The sequence below is a fragment of the Mobula birostris genome, chromosome 16 (assembly GCF_030028105.1).
Source record: "Mobula birostris isolate sMobBir1 chromosome 16, sMobBir1.hap1, whole genome shotgun sequence".
NCBI classification, from domain to species: domain Eukaryota; kingdom Metazoa; phylum Chordata; class Chondrichthyes; order Myliobatiformes; family Myliobatidae; genus Mobula; species Mobula birostris.
Genome location: NC_092385.1, coordinates 79,479,519 through 79,501,335, shown reverse-complemented (window position 1 = coordinate 79,501,335; position 21,817 = coordinate 79,479,519). Strand labels below are relative to the sequence as shown.

At 41.9% G+C, this 21,817-nt stretch overlaps 1 protein-coding gene across 2 annotated transcripts in view; it reads left to right on the top strand.

The window, feature by feature from the left end:
• The window catches only part of stab1 (stabilin 1), a 341,714-nt gene that overhangs the window by 66,781 nt on the left and 253,116 nt on the right, over positions 1-21,817 (top strand). For both annotated transcript variants that reach the window (XM_072280942.1, XM_072280940.1), the window contains exons 10-14: positions 3,847-3,962; positions 4,693-4,772; positions 13,181-13,312; positions 17,486-17,614; positions 19,143-19,205. In XM_072280942.1, the coding sequence (XP_072137043.1) occupies positions 3,847-3,962; positions 4,693-4,772; positions 13,181-13,312; positions 17,486-17,614; positions 19,143-19,205 (520 nt within the window). The remainder of the gene's footprint in view (positions 1-3,846; positions 3,963-4,692; positions 4,773-13,180; positions 13,313-17,485; positions 17,615-19,142; positions 19,206-21,817) is intronic.

The window sequence follows — 21,817 nt, the reverse complement described above, 5'->3', positions numbered from 1 at the left end:
CGCCTAATCAGAAATCTGTACTGGGAACAAACGGCTGCTGTAAGAATAGATGGAGAAGTGAATCAATTTATGAAAATCAAGAGAGGCGTTAGACAAAGGTGTGTTTTCTCCCCTGATTTGTTTAATGTGTACAAAGAAGTAATATTACAAAAAATAAGAGATATCTTGGGAATCAAAGTTGGCAGTGAAAACATCATTAATTTCAGATATGCAGATGACACTGTTAATTGCAATTACAGAGGAAGAACTACAAAACTTAATTGATATAATTGTTGAAGAAAGTGCAAAAATGGGTCTATCTATCAATTGCAAAAAGACAGAATGTACGGTGATATCCCAAAAGGAGAATCCTATCTGCAGGCTGAGAATAAACGGGGAAGACATAAAACAAGTGCAGAACTTTTGCTACTTAGGAAGCTGGGTGGCATCAGATGGCAGGTGCAACATGGACTTCAAAAGAAGAATAGGGATGGCAAAAGATACCTTTACGAGAATGAAGAGTATAATGACCAAAACTAAACTAGGCATGACAACCCACCTTAGAGTACTGAAGTGTTACATTTTATCTAGTTATGTTGTATGGCTCAGAATGTTGGACAGTATCTAGTAACATGGGGAAACGAATTGAAACAGCAGAGATGCGGTTTTTGAGGAGGATGCAAAGAATATCGTGGACGAAACGAATATCTAACAAGAATGTCGTGAACAGAGCAAACACAGAAAGAGAAATAATGTATGAGATCATGAAAAGGCAACGTAACTTCATTGGACGTGTGATTAGGAAAGAGGAGTTAGAATGCACGGTAATTATGGGAAAGATTGAAGGGAAGAGAGCAAGAGGAAGACAAAGACAAATGATGATGGAGACAATAGCCAGAGAACTGGAAATGAATACCAATGAATTGATCCACTTGACCCGAAACAGCAGTGTGTGGGCCATGGCAGTCAAAGCTCAAACTGAGCATGGCACTTGATGATGATGATGATGATCTATTCTGAAGATTACACAAGAACCACACTGTAACTATCTCTAAGAAGAAGGACTGTAGCTACCTCTCCTTGATGTTCAATGGAATTACCATCTCCACCATTAATGGGGGATCACCTTTTATCAGATTCTCAGCTGGACCAGCCACCTACAAAAACATATCAGAGTCTGGGCATAATGTAGCAATAACATGCCTTTCAGATATCTCAGTCTTTTCAGCATCTTCAATTGCCTGAGACAATTACATTCACCAAGCTCAACACTATGCAGCACCTACTTGCTTGGTGCTCTGTCTACAATCATAAACTTTTGTCCCTTTCTCCACTGAAGCCCCGTGGTTGTGGGGTGTGCTGTCCTGAAAATGCAATACTTGACAAGCACCTTCCAAATATGCAGCCTCTACCACAATGAATGAGAAAGGCAGCAGCTGCATGTGAGCACAACCTCCGGAATGTTCAGAAGTATATTGCTATGTTGGACCTAAGTCCTGGAATCCTCTTCCCATATCACTGTCTGAGTATCTTTACTTGAAGGACTGCAATTGTTGAATATAGCTCTCCACCACCTTAATGGAAATTAAGATTGGGCAGTAGATGTTGGTCTCGCTAGTAGCTCTCACTCTCTCAATGATGACCTCTTGGATTTCCTCATCCTGGTATGTGCACTTTATTTATCTATCTTCACCGCACTTTCCCTGTAACTGTAGCTGCAACACTATATTCTGCATTTTGATTTCCTTTATTACAACCTTGATCTACTTTTGTATGGAATGGTCAGTCTAGATGACATGCAAACTTAAGTTTTTCACTGTGTCTCTGTTAATGTGACACTGATAAACCAATCCTAATACCTATAGCATTGCATCTTGATATAGTTAAATTAGAGTGAATGAAAATTTTAATTAAGGATCGTGACCGCAAAATTCAGTAGTGCGTGAGGTCCAGAAGGTTGTTTTGTACAGGCGTTGAACTCAGGAACTCCATTCTTGGCAGACAACATGAAGAAAATGGGTTAATATCGGTCTGGGTCACAGGGTTGGTGGGGTCATGGTTCGACAGCCCAGAATGGGCTGAAGCTAAAGGAACTGGCTGGTGGATGGGGCTGAATCGTTTGGAGGTGGTTAGGACCTGGAGCAGCAGATAAGGTTATCGGCTAGAGAAGATGACTATTGTTATCAATGGGGGGAGGGGTGTTCCAGGACTGGTGGAGATTGGAAATGAGATTATAGGTGCTCTGGATTACAATTAGCTGCTAAGAGTTTGTGTGGAATTGGGTGTATCTATGTGAGGGTTGGGGTGGAGAAATCAGTATGGCATTAATGAGAGATCAGTCAGCAGATTGGTGATTTACCATGGAGTATTTAACTTGAAGAGTTACTTCCCTCCCTTCTCTGGAATCCTGGTTTTAGCCACAGTCTGGCATGTCCCCTTTACTGAAGTTGCATTCACAGTCCAATGAATGACTATAATGACCCACAGTGTCCATAGTCAGTGTGTGTGGTCTAAAGTCATAGAAATAAGGTCCAGGCATTTGTTGCATGCCATTAGGACCTCTGTGCATTCTGGTGTGTTATATTAATGTGCAGAAAATACATACCTCTGTAGAACTGGCAGAAAATCCTCTGTATTCTGCAGTGAAACTGAATCACAAGGTATGGCAAATCTTAAGAGTTTTGTCAGCCAAGAGAAGCATATTAGAGATCTTTTATATAGCTCACACAAGCTTTGTGTGAACTTTTTTTTCCTGGTTTTCAAGAGTTTGTGAAAAAAGCTGACCTCAAGTTTATATCACATTTGTACAGAATTCACCCCATTATGCACTCATGAAGTATTTTACTCTGTCATTTGTAATGAATTTATGTTAATGCTCGAAATGAAGAATTTCTTTCCTTTTATCACCCACAGATAGATTTTTGAGCAAAGAATAAACTGCTAGAAGAAGTTATCAAGTCAAGCATTTGTATAGTTGTGCTCCATTATTGGAAGGATGTGGGGGCTCTGGAGAGCGTACAGAAGAGATTCATCAGGATGCTTCCTGGATTAGAGTTTACTAGCTATAAGGAGCGGTTGTAAAAACTCACATTGTTTTCTCAGGAGCATTAGAAGTTAGTAGGAGATTTAGTAGAAGTTTATAAAATTATAATAAGCCATAGAAAGGGTAGACCATCTTTTTCCTGAGGTAGAAATATCAGAAACTGGAGGGTATATCTTTAAGGTGAGAGTTTGAAAGTTTAAAGATGTGCAAGGCAAGTATTTTTGCACAGAGTGGTGTGTGCCTGGAATGCTCTACCAGAGACCGTGGTGGAAGCAGACATGACAGGAGAATTTAACAGACAGGCACATTGATGTGCAGGAAATTGATGAATATGGATCATGACCAGGCAGATGTTGTTAGTTTAATTTGACATTAAGGTCTGTCAGACGTTTTGGGCAAAAGGCCGGGTTCCTTTGCTGGACTGTTCTATGTTCTGAGCAGCATCATTGGAAGCAAAGGGATGGTCAGTGTATTAGGTTGAAACCCTGAGTCCTGATGTAGGGTCTTTACCTGTAAAAGTGAACATACCTTTGCCTGCACCCATGCTTTATGACCCACTGAGTTTACTCCAACAGCTTGTTTTTTTTGCTTCAAATCCCAGCATCTGTGGTCTCTTAATTTTCCAGACAATTACTTAAATTTGCTTTGGCTAGATTCAGGAATTGTATTAACATTGTTCATAAGAGTGTCAGAATTCGCTAAGTAACATATTTTTAGCTTACGCATGGAAGAAGCATTTGTTGGTTTTTTCAGCAGCATATAAATTATATTTTCATTGGCTCACAATAATTGGTTTTATTTTTTGTTGTTTTCTTATTTCTCAGGTGTGTCTGCAAACCAGATCAAATTGGAGATGGACGGAAGTGCATTGGTTCCTTAAGAGAGATGATCGAAAATCTAATCCCCTACCAGTATAGCACTGCACCAATTACAATGTTTGGTAATTTTCTCAAGTATTCTTAAACTATAGTGCTGACTCCTGGTGCTCCATCTAGCCACTGTACTTATGGGAACTGGAGTCATTGTAAACGCTGTCAGACACTGACCTGGAGATTCGCTTACTTCTCCAACATTTTGAAGTATTACTTACACAAGTGCATTGTACCTTAATCCAATCGCAATGGGATAGTTTGTGTGTCCGCAGTGAATTTCCAGATTATGGATCAGATCCTTCATATGCATTTCCATTGCTGCTGCCTGGTAACATTAACAGGCATACAATGTGTGGTTTGCATCTCTTGCACAAAATTCTTTGCATTTGATGTACCATGAATTCCAGAGGGTTCAGGCATTCTACAAAGCTAGTAAAAGAGCCATCCTACTGAAGAATATTGCTTAAGGTAGTTTGAATACTCCCACAATTCCTCCCAACGCACCTCTGCTCATTCACCATTGCATTGCAATCCTTCATCCCTGTCTTTGTCCTTCTCAGCACCGAGCCCAGTCATCATCTCCTCTGCATGCACCAATCATATTGTTTAAACTGCTGATTGTATAAAAACGATCATTAGTCTTATGGTCATTTTGACAGCAAATTCTGTGCTAATATTAATTCAAAAAATAGCTTCATTATAATGTTCTGTTCATTTTGTAATGGAAATAAATCCATTTTGTTAATTTTGAATTAAGAAGTATCTTCACACTATATATCTTTTTATTTATCTTTTCAGATAATGGATGTTTGTTAACATTGAGTAAAATGGGGCCTTTTACAGTTTTTCTTCCTCTTGTCAAAAACCAAAAGAAGATGGTAAGTTATCATGAACAATGAATATTTTTCCTCTTCATACAGTTCCACAATCCCTTATCCGAAATCCTTGGGACCAGTTGCATTTCGGAATTCAGAATTTTTTGGATTTCAGACCACCTCCCGTGCCCCCCTCCACCGATACCAAAAAACACGTATGCTCAAGTCCCTTATTTAACCTGTCTCAGTGCGGTGGAGTTTAGGACCCAGTGGCGCACCAAACCTACGCACATCCTCCCGTATACTTTATATCATCTCTAGATTACTTATCATACCTAATACAATGTAAGTGCTATGTAAATAATTGTTAAACTGTATTGTTTAGGGAATAATGACAAGAAGAAATTTTATTTACAACAAAAACATTCAATAAAACATAAAAATATACAGCTTCAAACGAACCGAATCAAACACATGGTAAATGGCTTATTGGAATAAATGTAGAACGTCACTGTCACTATAAAACTTCAGTAATTTGTCTTTCTGTTTATTTAACTCATATACAGTAGTAGTTCTGACACTATTTTCTTCAGTAGGACGCCGCACAGACACACCACGATCAAGCTTCTGCAATAACTCCACTTTCTGCGTTATTGATAGAGAAGATTCCTTCTCTTTTTCTCATTGTTACCCACAGGGGTATCTGCAGCTCTTTTTGACATTTTCACAGTGAAATTAAACACAAAGTCAACAGTGAACACAAAATTTCAGCGAACAGCAAATGCACGTATAACCAGTCCGAGCGCTGAGCCACAACTGACGTCTGGCGGCCTCTGCTAATGCTGCCACGTCACAGCTGAGTGATGTCAGCTGTTGGCAAAAAAAACTTCGGTTTTTGGAGCTTTTCGGATTTCAGAATTTCAGATAAAGGAATATGCACCTGTACCAAAAAATGTTTTTCTCCTAAAATCCCAGACTGACGTTTTTGTACTAGGCTCTGTTCAAACCAAAACATCTGTGTTGATGCTGTGATAGATGGTCTGTAGTTGAATGACGTATTAGGATATCAGGACTGCAAACCATTTGAGATTAAATCCAGCGTTGCAGCAACCTTTTGCAATAGTTGAATCAATAGGAAACGAGACTCAGCCTGACCTACATAGCATTCGCCCTTCACCACCACGAATTGGTGTTCCAATTTATTAGTACACTTGTATATCTGCCTATCACATTGACCAAAGTCGAAGCAGAGAAGAAGAGAAAGGGAGATTGAAACTTAGTGTGCAAGAGAGTTTTGCAAACTCATGTTTGAAACTCTTTTTGGTACTTTGTTATATCTCTATAAAGCTATCAGCTTTGTATGGAATTATAAAATGGAGCAGACTCAATGGGCTGAATGGTCCATGACTGCTTTTAAGTTTTATGGTCTAAAACCTGTGGGCTGGCCTCTAATTTGGGGGCTAAATGATAGCAACATCAATGATGCTTGACGCCTTGTGCCCAAGACCTGAATTATTTTCAGATTTGTAACTAAGTTGTGGTCCTCAAATAGGTGGCTCTTCTTGAGCATCCTTTCCAAATTGCACTTGGTTACTATAAGTTTGAGAGAGCCAAGGGATATTGGAAACTTGGTTCAGAAAAAGAGAGATATCTACAATAAATATAGACAGCATGGAGTAAATGAGGTGCTCGAGGAATATAAAGAATGTAAAAAGAATATTAAGAAAGAAATTAGAAAAGCTAGAAGAAGATATGAGGTTGCTTTGGCAAGTAAGGTGAAAATAAATCCAAAGGGTTTCTACAGTTATATTAATAGCAAAAGGATAGTGAGGGATAAAATTGGTCCATTAGAGAATCAGAGTGGACATCTATGTGTGGAGCCAAAAGAGATGGGGGAGATTTTGAACAATTTCTTTTCTTCGGTATTCACTAAGGAGAAGGATATTGAATTGTGTAAGATAAGGGAAACAGGTAGGGAAGTTATGGAAACTATGATGATTAAAGAAGAGGAAGTACTGGCACTTTTAAGGAATATAAAAGTGGATAAGTCTCCGGGTCCTGACAGGATATTCCCTTGGACCTCGAGGGAAGTTAGTGTGGAAATAGCAGGGGCTCTGACAGAAATATTGCAAATATCATTAGAAACAGGGATGGTGCCGGAGGATTGGCGTATTGCTCATGTTGTTCCATTGTTTAAAAAGGGTTCTAAGAGTAAACCTAGCAATTATCGGCCTGTGAGTTTGACGTCAGTGGTGGGTAAATTGATGGAAAGTATTCTTAGAGATGGTATATATAATTATCTGGATAGACTGGGTCTGATTAGGAATAGTCAACATGGATTTGTGCGTGGAAAGTCATGTTTGACAACTTCATTGAATTTTTTGAAGCGGTTACGAGGAAAGTTGACGAGGGTAAAGTGGTGGATGTTGTCTATATGGACTTTGGTAAGGCCTTTGACAAGGTTCCACACGGAAGGTTAGATAGGAAGGTTCAATCATTAGGCATTAATATCGAAGTAGTAAAATGGATTCAGCAGTGGCTAGATGGGAGATGCCAGAGAGTAGTGGTGGATAACTGTGTGTCAGATTGGAGGACGGTGTGTAGCGGTGTGTCTCAGGGATCTGTACTGGGTCCATTGTTGTTTGTCATATACATTAATGATCTGGATGATGTGGTGGTAATTTGGATTAGTAAGTATGCAGATGATACTAAGATAGGTGGCATTGTGGATAATGAAGTAGGTTTTCAAAGCTTGCAGAGAGATTTAGGCCAGTTAGAAGAGGGGGCTGAAAGATGGCAGATAAAATTTAATGCTGATAAATGTGAGGTAGTTCCTTTTGGTAGGACTAATGAAAATAGGACATACATGGTAAATGGTAGGGCATTGAAGAATGCAGTAGAACAGAGGGATCTAGGAATAATGGTGCATAGTTCCCTGAAGGTGGAATCTCATGTGGATAGGGTGGTGAAGAAAGCTTTTGGTATGCTGGCCTTTATTAATCAGAGCATTGAGTATAGGAGTTGGGATGTATTGTTGAAATTGTACAAGGCATTGGTGAGGCCAAAGTTGGAGTATTGTGTACAGTTCTGGTCACTGAATTATAGGAAAGATGTCAACAAAATTGAGAGAGTACAGAGAAGATTTACTAGAATGTTACCTGGGTTTCATCACCTCAGATATTGAGAAAAGTTGAACAAGTTAGGTCTTTATTCTTTGGAACGTAGAAGGTTGAGGGGGGACTTGGTAGAGGTATTTAAAATTATGAGGGGGATGGATAGAGTTGATGTGGATAGGCTTTTTCCATTGAGAGTGGGGGAGATTCAAACAAGAGGACATGAGTTGAGAGTTAAAGGGCAAAAGTTTAGGGGTAACATGAGGGGGAACTTCTTTACTCAGAGAGTGGTAGCTGTGTGGAATGAGCTTCCAGCAGAAGTGGTTGAGGCAGGTTCGATGTTGTCATTTAAAGTTAAGTTGGATAGATATATGGACAGGAAAGGAATGGAGGGTTATGGGCTGAGTGCAGGTCGGTGGGACTAGGTGAGAGTAAGAGTTCGGCACGGACTAGAAGGGACGAGATGGCCTGTTTCCGTGCTGTAATTGTTATATGGTTATATGGTTACAGTTGAAACATTTGAATAAGTAAATAGCCTTTTACCTGTGCTGGTAGAAGTGCTAGACAGACATGAACGGGCCTGTCTGAAAAATCGTCCAGGTGAGTAAATGGACCTATAGCATCTCCAGTGGGGTTTTATTGGCTGGTTGGCTGTTTTTCTTGCAGGAAGTGTCCAGCAGTTCAAAGTCTCCCCTCGTGATTTGGGCCCTAGACTAAGCTTTTCAACTCTGGTCTAATTCATCTTTGATTTCCATGTATTTCTTTTTTGCAAATTCTGAATTGTAATGTTGTGGTAGTTTCTGTCTCCATTTTCTAGTTACGTTCAGTTTGGGGGGGCGGGGGTGTGGGAGGAACTGACCTTTGGTGGTTATCTGGAGTTTCGGCCTCTGTGTATTTCTCCTGTACAAATAATCTTCCACTATCTACCCGTCATAACCGAAGTTTTGAGAAACTCTGGTTAGATTTTCCCCTTTAAGCTTTTACTTCATAACAAAATCTCGTGTGCACCTTTTGTAGTGGGTTATCCATTGGATCCAGTCATCTGTTATTTAACCAAGCACACACAATGTCACTTTCTGGTTGAAACAATGCCTTTTACTAATTGAAAAACACATTCTGGTGATTTTTATTTTGTTCCTGTTTATGTATAATCCTTGGAATTCTACTTCCGAACAATCTCAGTCTTGGTAACTTCTTGTATTCACACATCCACTTTTTTTGAAGTCAGTGGATCTGTATTTCCTCAGTGTGCTGTACCCAGTATCTGCAAAGCAAAGTTGACAACCTCTGTATGACTGGGTAACCCTATGCAGTTTGGAATTCAATACCAAACATCTTGATTATTTTAGCCGCTTAGTTTGAGAGATAGCAGACACTTCTTCACGTTTGACACCTGTTTTCATCTCAATTCAAGAGGGCATTCACCTATTTTGATACAATAGGTTCATTTCTAGGTACATTTCAAATATGGATGTGAGAGGTGAGACAAGCCGGTGAAGAAGAAATAAATCCTGAAATCTTTCTGCTTTTGATGGTAATCAGCTTTGCTGTTTTCCAGCTTCAAAGTGCTCTCAAATGGATCGAGTCAAGGAAATCGAATAATCCTGGGCATGTATCAGGAACACATCAATCTTTTGATTCAGCACTCAGTTCTTCAACTATTCCTAGTAATTTTCATTTATTAGTACTTAAGCATGCAAAAATATTTTCATAGGGCAGACACTGGAATGTTTATTCCAAAATCTACATTCCATTGGATGGTGTTTCAAAGAATTTTTATACTGTTCATTATTAAGTTAATTTCACATGAATAGCCAAGAGCTCCATTGTAAGTAAATATTGAAACATTCTTGACTGATGTACTTCTAATTCCCGGGTTCCCAAAGCAGGATGATTTGTACAATGCTGTAACAAACTATTGTAGGCTGTGCAATCACTAACTAATTCTAGTTTATTACTTCAACTCATACTATTCAGCTGAAACAAATGTAAAATCCATATCACCATCCATTCAGCCTTCATTTCTAATTTTATTATTTTAATTTTACTTCAATGCAAAGTTTCCAGGCTAGAAATTGCTCTGCATTTAAATAAGCTCTGTAATTCTGTGTTAGCAGGAAACATGCTGGTGCCATTGGGATTCATTTTTCTTTCACACTATTAGTGTGTATTTGGCAGCACACATTACATCACTTACCTTGTTATTGTACAGTAATCACTTCCTAGAATTCAAATCCAGTGCATATGTGTACTCAGTCCTTCGTTAATTAACACCAGGGCTCCATGCTTAAAGGATACCTCATCTCTAAGACTCCTCACTCCTGGAAGTTCTTCTGGTGCCTTACAGACAAATGACAGCATTAAATTTTCAGATGTGCACAGAGTGGGGCCCCCACGTTGATCAATATTGATGGGATGGGTGGAGATGCTGAGAGAAATGTTGTGCAGACTGTGTGTCAGGATGGTCTCCAGAGCAGAAGTGAGATGCCGCAGGCTACAGCAATCAATGCAATATTGACTCACTGTTGGTTTTGATAATGATGAACACCACTGTACTTGAAGCGAGAGGTCTGAGTAACACACAGCACTCTTACCATTGCATTTTAACATTATTACCAAAGCCACATGAGTGTCATTGTTCGGGTAAAGTGGGTCTCTGAAAAGACCTTTCAGGTAGTGTTAATGAACACGAGATTCTGGAAACGTTGAGCAACACACTCAAAATGCTGGAGGAACTCTGTAAGTCGGGCAGGATCTATGGTGGGGAGTAAACAGTTGATGTTTTGGGCCACAACCCTGGCCTTCCCTGATGGAGCTGCAGTGCAGTGCAATGCTCCACTGTGTGCAGTGGGTGCGATGACTTGGCTTCAGCAACGGAGCATGAGGAAAGTCCTGATCTCTCTGACTAGCTTGTGATAGGATGTGGAAACCATTGAAAGGGTGCAGAGGAGATTTACAAGGATGTTGCCTGGATTGGGGAGCATGCCTTATGAGAATAGGTTGAGTGAACTTGGCCTTTTCTCCTTGGGGTGACGGAGGATGAGAGGTGACCTGATAGAGGTGTACAAGATGATGAGAGGCATTGATCGTGTGGATAGTCAGAGGCTTTTCCCCAGGGCTGAAATGGCTAACACAAGAGGACACAGTTTTAAGATGCTTGGAAGTAGGTACAGCGGAGAGGTCAGGGGTAAGTTTTTTACGCAGAGAGTGGCGAGTGCGTGGAATGTGCTGCTGGCGACGGTAGTGGAAGCGGATACAATAGTGTCTTTTAAGAGACTCCTGGATAGGTACATGGAGCTCAGAAAAATAAAGGGCTATGGGTAACCCGAGGTAATTTCTAAAGTAAGCACATGTTTGGCACCGTATTGTGCTGTAGGTTTTCTATGTTTCTATGTCTAAACTGGGAAAAAAGGGCCCAATGCAAGCTTCAATCAAGCACGCTGTTATGAATGATTTCCATGCCCATTCCACATAGCACATGTACGTAGGTACCATGCACAGATGAGTTTTTGAATCTTTTCATAGCTCCTGTAGCGTGACTTTATTTCTGCAATATTCTACAAAACTAACATAATTTGTTCACTCAGTGCACCAATTGTTGCACAAGGTTAATGAACTTTTAATCCTTTATGTAATTTACCCTGAAATCTGCAATGCCCTTGAACAGAAAAGCCTACGAAGATAGTAAATATGGCCCAGTCCATCACAGGTAAAGCTCTCCCTACCACTGAGCACATTTACAAGGGACACTGCCACTGAAGAGCAGCATCCATCATCAAGAAGTGCCACCGTCCTGGCCATGTGTTCTCTCTGCTGCCATCAGGAAGGAGGTACAGGAGCCTCAGGTCCCACACCACCGGGTTCAGAAACAGTTATTACCACTGAACCATCAGGAAGGAGGTACAGGAGCCTCGGGACCCACACCACCAGGTTCAGAAACAGTTATTACCCCTCAACCATCAGGAAGGAGGTACAGGAGCCTCAGGACCCACACCACCAGGTTCAGGAACAGTTATTACCCCCTTAATCATCAGGAAGGAGGTACAGGAGCCTCAAGTCCCACACCACCAGGTTCAGGAACAGTTATTACCCCTCAACCATCAGGAAGGAGGTACAGAAGCCTCAAGACTCACACAACCAGGTTCAGGAACAGTTATTACCCCTCAACCATCAGGAAGGAGGTACAAGAGCCTCAGAACCTACACCACCAGGTTCAGGAACAGTTATTACCCCTCGACCATCAGGAAGGAGGTACAGGAGCCTCAGGACCCACACCACCAGGTTCAGGAACAGTTATTACCCCCTTAATCATCAGGAAGGAGGTACAGAAGCCTCAAGACTCACACAACCAGGTTCAGGAACAGTTATTACCCCTCAACCATCCGGAGGGAGGTACAGGAGCCTCAGGACTCACACCACCAGGTTCAGGAACAGTTATTACCCCTCAACCATCAGGAAGGAGGTACAAGAGCCTCAGAACCTACACCACCAGGTTCAGGAACAGTTATTACCCCTCAACCATCAGGAAGGAGGTACAGGAGCCTCGGGACCCACACCACCAGGTTCAGGAACAGTTATTACCCGTCAACCATCAGGAAGGAGGTACAGGAGCCTCAAGTCCCACACCACCAGGTTCAGGAACAGTTATTACCCCCTTAATCATCAGGAAGGAGGTACAGGAGCCTCAAGTCCCACACCACCAGGTTCAGGAACAGTTATTACCCCTCAACCATCAGGAAGAAGGTACAGAAGCCTCAAGACTCACACAACCAGGTTCAGGAATAGTTATTACCCCTCAACCATCAGGGTCTTGAGCTCACCCTAACACTGAAATGATTCCACAACCTATGGACTCACTTTCAAGGACTCTTCCACTCAAGTTTTCAATATTTATTGCTTATTTATTTATTTTTTGGTGGTTTTTACATTTGCTTAATTTGCTATCTTTTGCACATAGGTTGTTTTGTCCATCTTTGTGGTGTGCAGTTGTTTGATTCTACTGTGTTTCTGTGTCTTACTGTGAATGCCCGCAAGAAAATGGATCTTATGGTAGTGTATGCTGACATATATTTACTTTGAAAGACAAAACCAAGAGCGATTTCAGTACCTTGACCAGATGAGAAAATTAGCCGCTACCATTAGCTTTCTTGCATCCTAAAATCATTTTGACTCTCCTTGACTAAGAAACACAAGTGCGTCTTTAAATTGGCTGAAAACTGCATTCTAAAAGCTAATTTTAATGGAGCAAAGCCCAAAAATCTGAACATTTACAATATTATATGCTAATGTTACCAGGATTCAAACTTGATATTGTCCTTTCCTATATTTTTGTTTTCTAATTATTGTATTCAAATAAAGATGGAAGAGGGAGACAAGTTTTCATGCAAACAACATATTGTCCCTGGCGTTCTGCTGCTCAAGGACCTAGTGAACACTACGACCTTTGAAACATTGGCTGGTGATACAGTTGAAGTACTCCAGGCAGAAAAGGTAGAATATTTATATGTAGTTTATCACAAGATTAGTTACATGTGTTTTAAAAATGATATACTTTTTATTGGTGGATAACTTGATACTTATTTCTTATCAAGTAAGAAAAAAGGGAGTTTTAGGCTAGAATGACGCTTGACACTATGAGGGAGGAGACAGTAGATTTGACTCTTACTCCTGTCAGCCATTGTTTACAGTATCATTGACTGGTCTAATGGTCTGTTATTCCCCGAAGAATGGTGATATTAAACCCTGATGGGAACTGATGTACAAATTTATCCTGAAAAAAGTTATATTAAAAGAAAGAGTAAAAAAAGTATCAGATGAAGGTAAACAACAGGAATTCTGCAGATGCTGGAAATTCAAGCAACACACATCAAAGTTGCTGGTGAACGCAGCAGGCCAGGCAGCATCTCTAGGAAGAGGTACAGTCGATGTTTTGAGCCGAGACCCTTTGTCAGGACTAACTGAAGGAAGAGCTAATAAGAGATTTGAAAGTGGGAGGGGGAGGGGGAGATCCAAAAATGATAGGAGAAGACAGGAGGGGGAGGGATGGAGCCAAGAGCTGGACAGGTGATTGGCAAAGGGGATATGAGAGGATCATGGGACAGGAGGTCCAGGGAGAAGGAAAAGGGGGAGGGGGAACTCAGAGGATGGGCAAGGGGTATAGTCAGAGGGACAGAGGGAGAAAAAGGAGAGAGAGAGAAAAAAAATGTGTGTATATAAATAAATAATGGATGGATTACGAGGGGGAGGTGGGGCATTAGCAGAAGTTAGAGAAGTCAATGTTCATGCCATCAGGTTGGAGGCTACCCAGACGGAATATAAGGTGTTGTTCCTCCGACCTGAGTGTGGCTTCATCTTTACAGTAGAGGAGGCCGTGGATAGACATGTCAGAATGGGAATGGGATGTGGAATTAAAATGTGTGGCCACTGGGAGATCCTGCTTTCCCTGGCGGACGGAGCATAGGTGTTCAGCAAAGCGGTCTCCAAGCCTGCGTTGGGTCTTGCCAGTATATAGAAGGCCACATCGGGAGCAGCGGACGCAGTATATCACCCCAGCCGACTCACAGGTGAAGTGTCGCCTCACCTGGAAGGACTGTTTGGGGCCCTGAATGGTGGGAAGGGAGGAAGTGTAAGGGCATGTGTAGCACTTGTTCCGCTTACAGGGATAAGTTCCAGGAGGGAGATCAGTGGGGAGGGATGGGGGGATGAATGGACAAGGGAGTCACGTAGGGAGCAATCCCTGCGGAATGCAGAGAGAGGGGGGGAAGGAAAGATGTGCTTAGTGGTGGGATCCCGTTGGAGGTGGCGGAAGTTACGGAGAATAATATGTTGGACCCGGAGGCTGGTGGGGTGGTAGGTGAGGACCAGGGGAACCCTATTGCTAGTGGGGTGGCGGGAGGATGGAGTGAGAGCAGATGTGCGTGAAATGGGGGAGATGCGTTTGAGAGCAGAGTTGATGGTGGAGGAAGGGAAGCCCCTTTCTTTAAAAAAGGAGGACATTTCCCACGTCCTGGAATGAAAAGCCTCATCCTGAGAGCAGATGCGGTGGAGACGGAGGAATTGCGAGAAGGGGATGGCATTTTTGCAAGAGACAGGGTGAGAAGAGGAATAGTCCAGATAGCTGTGAGAGTCAATAGGCTTATAGTAGACATCAGTGGATAAGCTGTCTCCAGAGATAGAGACAGAAAGATCTAGAAAGGGGAGGGAGGTGTCGGAAATGGACCATGTAAACTTGAGGGCAGGGTGAAAGTTGGAGGCAAAGTTAATGAAGTCAACGAGCTCAGCGTGCGTGCAGGAAGCAGCGCCAATGCAGTCATCGATGTAGCGAAGGAAAAGTGGGGGACAGATACCAGAATAGGCACGGAACATAGATTGTTCCACAAACCCAACAAAAAGGCTGGCATAGCTAGGACCCATATGGGTGCCCATAGCTACACCTTTAGTTTGGAGGAGGTGGGAGGAGCCAAAGGAGAAATTATTAAGAGCAAGGACTAATTCCGCTAGACGGAGCAGAGTGGTGGTAGAGGGGAACTGATTAGGTCTGGAATCCAAAAAGAAGCAGAGAGCTTTGAGACCTTCCTGATGACTGGACATCCTGGTGAAAATAAAGCGGTGGGGGCCAGGGAACTTAAAATCATCGAAATGTTTAAGAGCGTGAGAAGTGTCATGAACGTAGGTAGGAAGGGATTGAACAAGGGGGGATAAAATCGTGTCGAGGTATGCGGAAACGAGTTCGGTGGGGCAGGAGCAAGCTGAGACAATAGGTCGGCCAGGACAGGCAGGTTTGCGGATCTTGGGTAGGAGGTAGAAACGGGAAGTGCGGGGTGTGGGAACTATAAGGTTGGTAGCAGTGGATGGGAGATCCCCTGAGTGGATAAAGTCGGTGATGGTGTGGGAAACAATGGCCTGGTGCTCCTTAGTGGGGTCACGATTGAGCGGTAAATAAGAGGAGGTAGCCGCGAGTTGTCGCTGTGCCCCTTTCTAGATCTTTCTGTCTCTGTCTCTGGAAACAGCTTATCCACTGATGTCTACTATAAGCCTACTGACTCTCACAGCTATCTGGACTATTCCTCTTCTCACCCTGTCTCTTGCAAAAATGCCATCCCCTTCTCGCAATTTCTCTGTCTCCGCCGCATCTGCTCTCAGAATGAGGCTTTTCATTCCAGGACGAAGGAGGCGTCCTCCTTTTTAAAAGAAAGGGGCTTCCCTTCCTCCATTATCAACTCTGCTCTTAAACGCATCTCCCCCATTTCACGTACATCTGCTCTCACTCCATCCTCCCGCCACCCCACTAGGAATAGGGTTCCCCTGGTCCTCACCTACCACCCCACCAGCCTCCGGGTCCAACATATTATTCTCCGTAACTTCCGCCGCCTCCAACAGGATCCCAACACTAAGCACATCTTTCCCTCCCCCCCTCTGCTTTCCGTAGGGATCGCTCCCTATGCGACTCCCTTGTCCTTCGTCCCCCCATCCCTCCCCACTGATCTCCCTCCTGGCACTTATCCTTGTAAGCGGAACAAGTGCTACACATGCCCTTACACCTCCTCCCTCATCACCATTCAGGGCCCCAGACAGTCCTTCCAGATGAGGCGACACTTCAACTGTGAGTCGGCTGGGGTGATATACTGTGTCCAGTGCTCCCAATGTGGTCTCCTATGTATTGGCGAGACCCAACACAGACTGGGAGACCGCTTTGCTGAATACCTACGCTCTGTCTGCCAGAGAAAGCAGGATCTCCCAGTGGCCACACATTTTAATTCCACATCCCATTCCCATTCTGACATGTCTATCCACGGCCTCCTCTACTGTAAAGATGAAGCCACACTCAGGTTGGAGGAACAACACCTTATATTCCGCCTGGGTAGCCTCCAACCTGATGGCATGAACATTGACTTCTCTAACTTCCGCTAATGCCCCACCTCCCCCTTGTACCCCATCCGTTATTTATTTTTATACACACATTCTTTCTCTCTCTCTCCTTTTTCTCCCTCTGTCCCTTTCACTATACCCCTTGCCCATCCTCTGGGTTCCCCCCTCCCCGTCTTTCTTCCCGGACCTCCTGTCCCATGATCCTCTCGTATCCCCTTTTGCCAATCACCTGTCCAGCTCTTGGCTCCATCCCTCCCCCTCCTGTCTTCTCCTATCATTTTGGATCTCCCCCTCCCCCTCCAACTTTCAAATCTCTTACTAACTCTTCCTTCAGTTAGTCCTGACGAAGGGTCTTGGCCTGAAACGTCGACTGTACCTCTTGCTAGAGATGCTGCCTGGCCTGCTGCGTTCACCAGCAACTTTGATGTGTGTTGCTCAGATGAAGGTAGGCTGCCAAATTGGCAACCTGTTTGCCACCCTAAACATTAATTCACTCCAGCAAAATGAACTGCAATTACTTGTATACCTTATGCTAACAGCAGCTTCCAAACGTGCAGAAGGGTAAGTGGAGCACTTCCATGAGAACATAACCCTTTCAAGTAGCTGGTTCCCCTTTAAGTAGCACATATGGTAATATATCATCAGCCTTCTTCACAAGGACCACAGGAGTTCAAGGAGGTGACTCACCAGCACCTCAAAGGTAACTGGTCAATAATATTTGCTGGCCTTGACAAGATGTATAATTAGAAAAAAAATGGTGTTCACAAATGTTTCCTTTTTATTTCTTTGTGTAAGTACTTTCAGCTTCTATTTCAAAACAAAACCTACAACGTACTGAGAGGAGACAAAGTCGCATCAAATGGTGTCATTCACGTCATTGACCAGTTTCTACCCAGAATTTCTGAGAATCTTGGAGATGCACAGGTAGATGTAAATTCAAATAATCACATTGCTTTACATAAACCAGCTCATTTTCATGTACTTGTTGCTTTTTATATATTTTGCTGTGTGGTTAGCACACAAACATGACACTTATTTCTCAACTTGTGTCCAGAGGGAGATTGCCTATTACCCACATGAATTGTGGCCAATTTGTGATCATCTGGGAGATTTTTCATCTGTAGTTCTGAATAATTGTCCATACGCCTCCAGCTTGGTGCCAGGAATATAAGTTCTTTCATTGTTTACGAATTAATTTACAAATTTGTGGCTGAAGGCCTTTTCTCCTCTGGGGATGGTAACTACATTATAAATTCAGTTTTGCAGATGTGAGGTATTAGAATAATTTTGTATGCAATGCTGATTACTTAATTTTTCCAAGTACAATCTTTAAAAATTCACAAATAAGTATGCCATTGTTATATATTGCATTATTATGTGGCTGCAAACTAGAATTAGGCTTATTAAAAGTTAATTTCTTGGAGTTGCTATTAAACCAGGACGTGCCCACATCCACAGATTCAGAATGGAGCACGTGATACTCAATCACAATAAAGGTCTGCACAGCAGCAGGAAGTTACGAATAGAATGAGATGAGGTACACAGCTGTCTAGGGGAACATGAGTAGTCAATAGTTGGATACAGATTAAATGGTTTAGCGGGGCAATAGTCCAGAATGAGTCCAGGCAAGGATAGAAGTCCTTGTAAAGCATGTAAGCAGTATTACAGAATAAATCTTATTCATTTGTGCTGCCAAGATTGTCTATCTCTAACTCCTACCATCTATTATACATGTCAATGTGGGGAAGGAGTGCGTATCACACCTTGTCAGACACTTCCTACTTGCTCTTCCAATATACCTAAGGTGATTCAGCCTGCAAGCTAGTTGGTTAACATTAGTGTCTAGACACCTAGTTCAATATGAACCCACAGTAATACTATTGTGAACCATCAATGCACAAAAGACTAGGATCCATTAAGAAGAGGTAGGTGATCTTGAGGGGAAAAATTCATATTGTCATAACAAAAATATAGAACAGCATATCAAAAAATGATTAAATTCCATTTGGGTTATTAAGGTCTTGACATTAGTGTAAAATATTAAGAAGTAATAACATGAATTCTTTTGTCAGTATTAGCTGGCAGAAGTACTCGTTATTTTTCTAGACAGGTAAGTTCAAAGATTTTGTTTGAGTTTTATTTTCATTTTATATTAAGTGTATCAAACCCACCCTTAATATATCAAAGAAGGAATTCGACCCTCACAGTTCAGAAACTAAATTGCTTGAACCTTTTTTAAAAGGTAACTTTTATAGGCCAGTGGGTAATTTATTATTTCAAGCATCAATTTTTTTAATATATATGATTTCCAAAACAACCCCCCCCACCATCATTTACTTTAGATGTTAATTTTTTTTATCCAATTTTTTTTCTTTGAGTGCTCTAATTTGGTGTACAGTATAACAATTGTAAGTGAATCTTTCATTTTCCTTTGCATTTATTTTCAAAACAGAAAACTGTTGCTGATATCCTTGCCAATGGACAACTGTTTAGTAGATTTGAAACTATTCTTGAGGTAATCTAAAAAGTACTTTACCTTCTAAAATTTTACACTGTGTGAGTTTTTGTTCAAGTGCACTCAAGTACATTGACTAGTACGCCTTGCTTTTGTGTTGAATTTTATTGTACTGTCGGTTCCTGTTTCATTTAATGGCATACTTCAGTACCTAGCTATAACAGTAAAGTTGTAAATCTTGACTTCATGTCTGCTCACCACAGTTTTTCTGTGTGACTATGTTAATTCTAGGAATATTTGGACCTTAAAACTATAAGACATGAGCAGATTGAGGGCATTAGGCCTATTGAGTCAATTTAATCATGACTGACCCATCTTCCCTTCCCATGCTCCTGCCTTCACTCCATAATCTTTCACGCCCTGATTAATCAAGAACCTATCAGCCTCCACCTTAAATACACCCAGTGGCCTGGCCTCCACAGCTGCCCATGGCACAAATTCCACAGATTCACCTCTCTCCAGCTAAAGAATTTCCTCCTCCTCTCCATTCCAAATGGACATCCCTGGATTCTGAGGCTGTGCCCTCTGGACCTAGACTCCCTCAAAATAGGAAACATCTGCTCTACTTACATACTTATCTTGGCCATTCAATAGGATTCAATGAGATCCACCCTCAATCTTCTAAATTTCAGTGAGTACAGGCCCAGAGCCATCAAACATTCCACGTATGATAACCCTTTCATTCCCAGAATCATTCTTGTATACCTCCTCTGAACCATCTCAAATGTGAACACATTCTTTCTTAGATAAGGGGCCTAAAACTGCTCACAGTACTCCAAATTGGGCCTCATTTATGCCTGAAAAGCATTACATCCTTCTTTTTATAATCCAGTCCTCTCAAAATAAATGCCAGCATTGCATTTGGCTTCTTCACCACCAACTTAACCTGCAAGTTAACCTTTAAGGAATCCTGCTCAAGGAATCCCAAGTTCCTTTGCATCTGTGATTCTCCATGTAGAAAATAGTCTGTGGTTTTATTGCTTCTACCAAAGAGCATGACCATACACTTCCCGACACTGCATTCCGTCTGTCACTTCCTTGCCCATTCTCCTAATCTGTCTTCAGTCTTTCTGCAGCCTCCCTGCTTCCTCACCAGTACCTGCCCCACCGCCTATCTTCATAATATCTGCAAACTTGGCCACAAAGCCAACAACTCCATTATCTAGATCATTGACAAAACATAAAAAGAAGTGGTCCTAACACCGACCCATGTGGAACACCACTAGTCACCGGCAGCCAACCAGAAATGGTGCCTTTTATTCCCATTCTTTGCCTCTTGCCAGTCAGCCAATCCTCTATTCATGCTAGTTTTTTTCCCTGTACTATCATGGGTTCTTAGCTTGTCGAACTGCCTATGTCTGTCACCTTGTCAAAGGCCTTCTGAAAATCCAACTACACAACATCCACCAATTCCCCTTTATCTATAATGCTTGTTATTTCCTCAAATAATTTCAATAGGTTCGTCAGGCAAGATTTTCCATTAAGAAAACAATGCTGACTTTGGCCTTTTTTATTATGTGTCTGTAAGTACCCCAAAACCTCATACTTAACAATCAACTCCAACATCTTCCCAGACACTGTGGTCAGGCTAACTGGTCTATAATTTTCTTTCTTCTGCCTCTCTCCCTTCTTGAGGAGTGGAGTGAAATTTGCAATTTTCCAGTCTTCTGGAACTATTCCAGAATCTAGTGATTCTTGTTCTCCACATATCTTCAGCTACCTCTTTCGGAACCTTGGGGTGTAGTCCATCTGGTCCAGATGACTTATCCACCTTTAGAAATTTCAGTTCCCCAAGCATTTTCTCCCTAGTAATTGCAACTGCATTCCCTGCTGCCCCCGATGCACTCAAACCTCCGGCATACTTCTAGTGTCTTCCACTGTGAAGACTAATGCAAAATATTTATTCAGTTCATCTGCCATTTCGTTGTCCCCAATTACTACCTCTCCAGCATAATTTTCCAGCAGTCCAATATCTACTCTCACCTCTTGTTTACTCTTTATTTATCTGAAAAAATCTTTTGGTATACTCTGATGTTATCGGCTAGCTTACCTTCATATTTTATCTTTTCTCTCCTTAGGGCATTTTAGTTACATTCTATTGGTTTCTAAAAGCTTCCCAATGATGTAACTTCCCACTAATTTTTGCTCAATTATATGCCCAGTCTTTTACTTTTATGTTGTCTTTGATTTCCCATGTCAGCCATGGTTGTGTCATCCTGCCTTTGGAATACTACAGCTTCTTTGGGATGTATCTATTCTGCACCTTCCAAATTGCTCAAAGTAACTTTAGCCATTGCTGTTCTCCCGTCATCTGTGTGAGTGTTCCCTTCCAGTCAATGACAGTGAAAAAGGTATGGGGAACCTGCTTTAGGACTGCTGTTAATATAAGGAGCTGGCCATCAGTCATTCTGTTAGCAACTTTAAAATTGTTACACCTGCTGACCTCCAGATCTGCTATAGTAAAAGGCATTGCCTGCACCCTTTTCTCAACCACCCACTCGCAGGGAGTTGCAGCATGGATTTCTTCACAACGTGAATACTCCAGTGAAGCAGCAGGCGCATAACCATAGCCTACAAGGCTTGTTCTTTTTGTCTGCCACTGAAGATTTTGA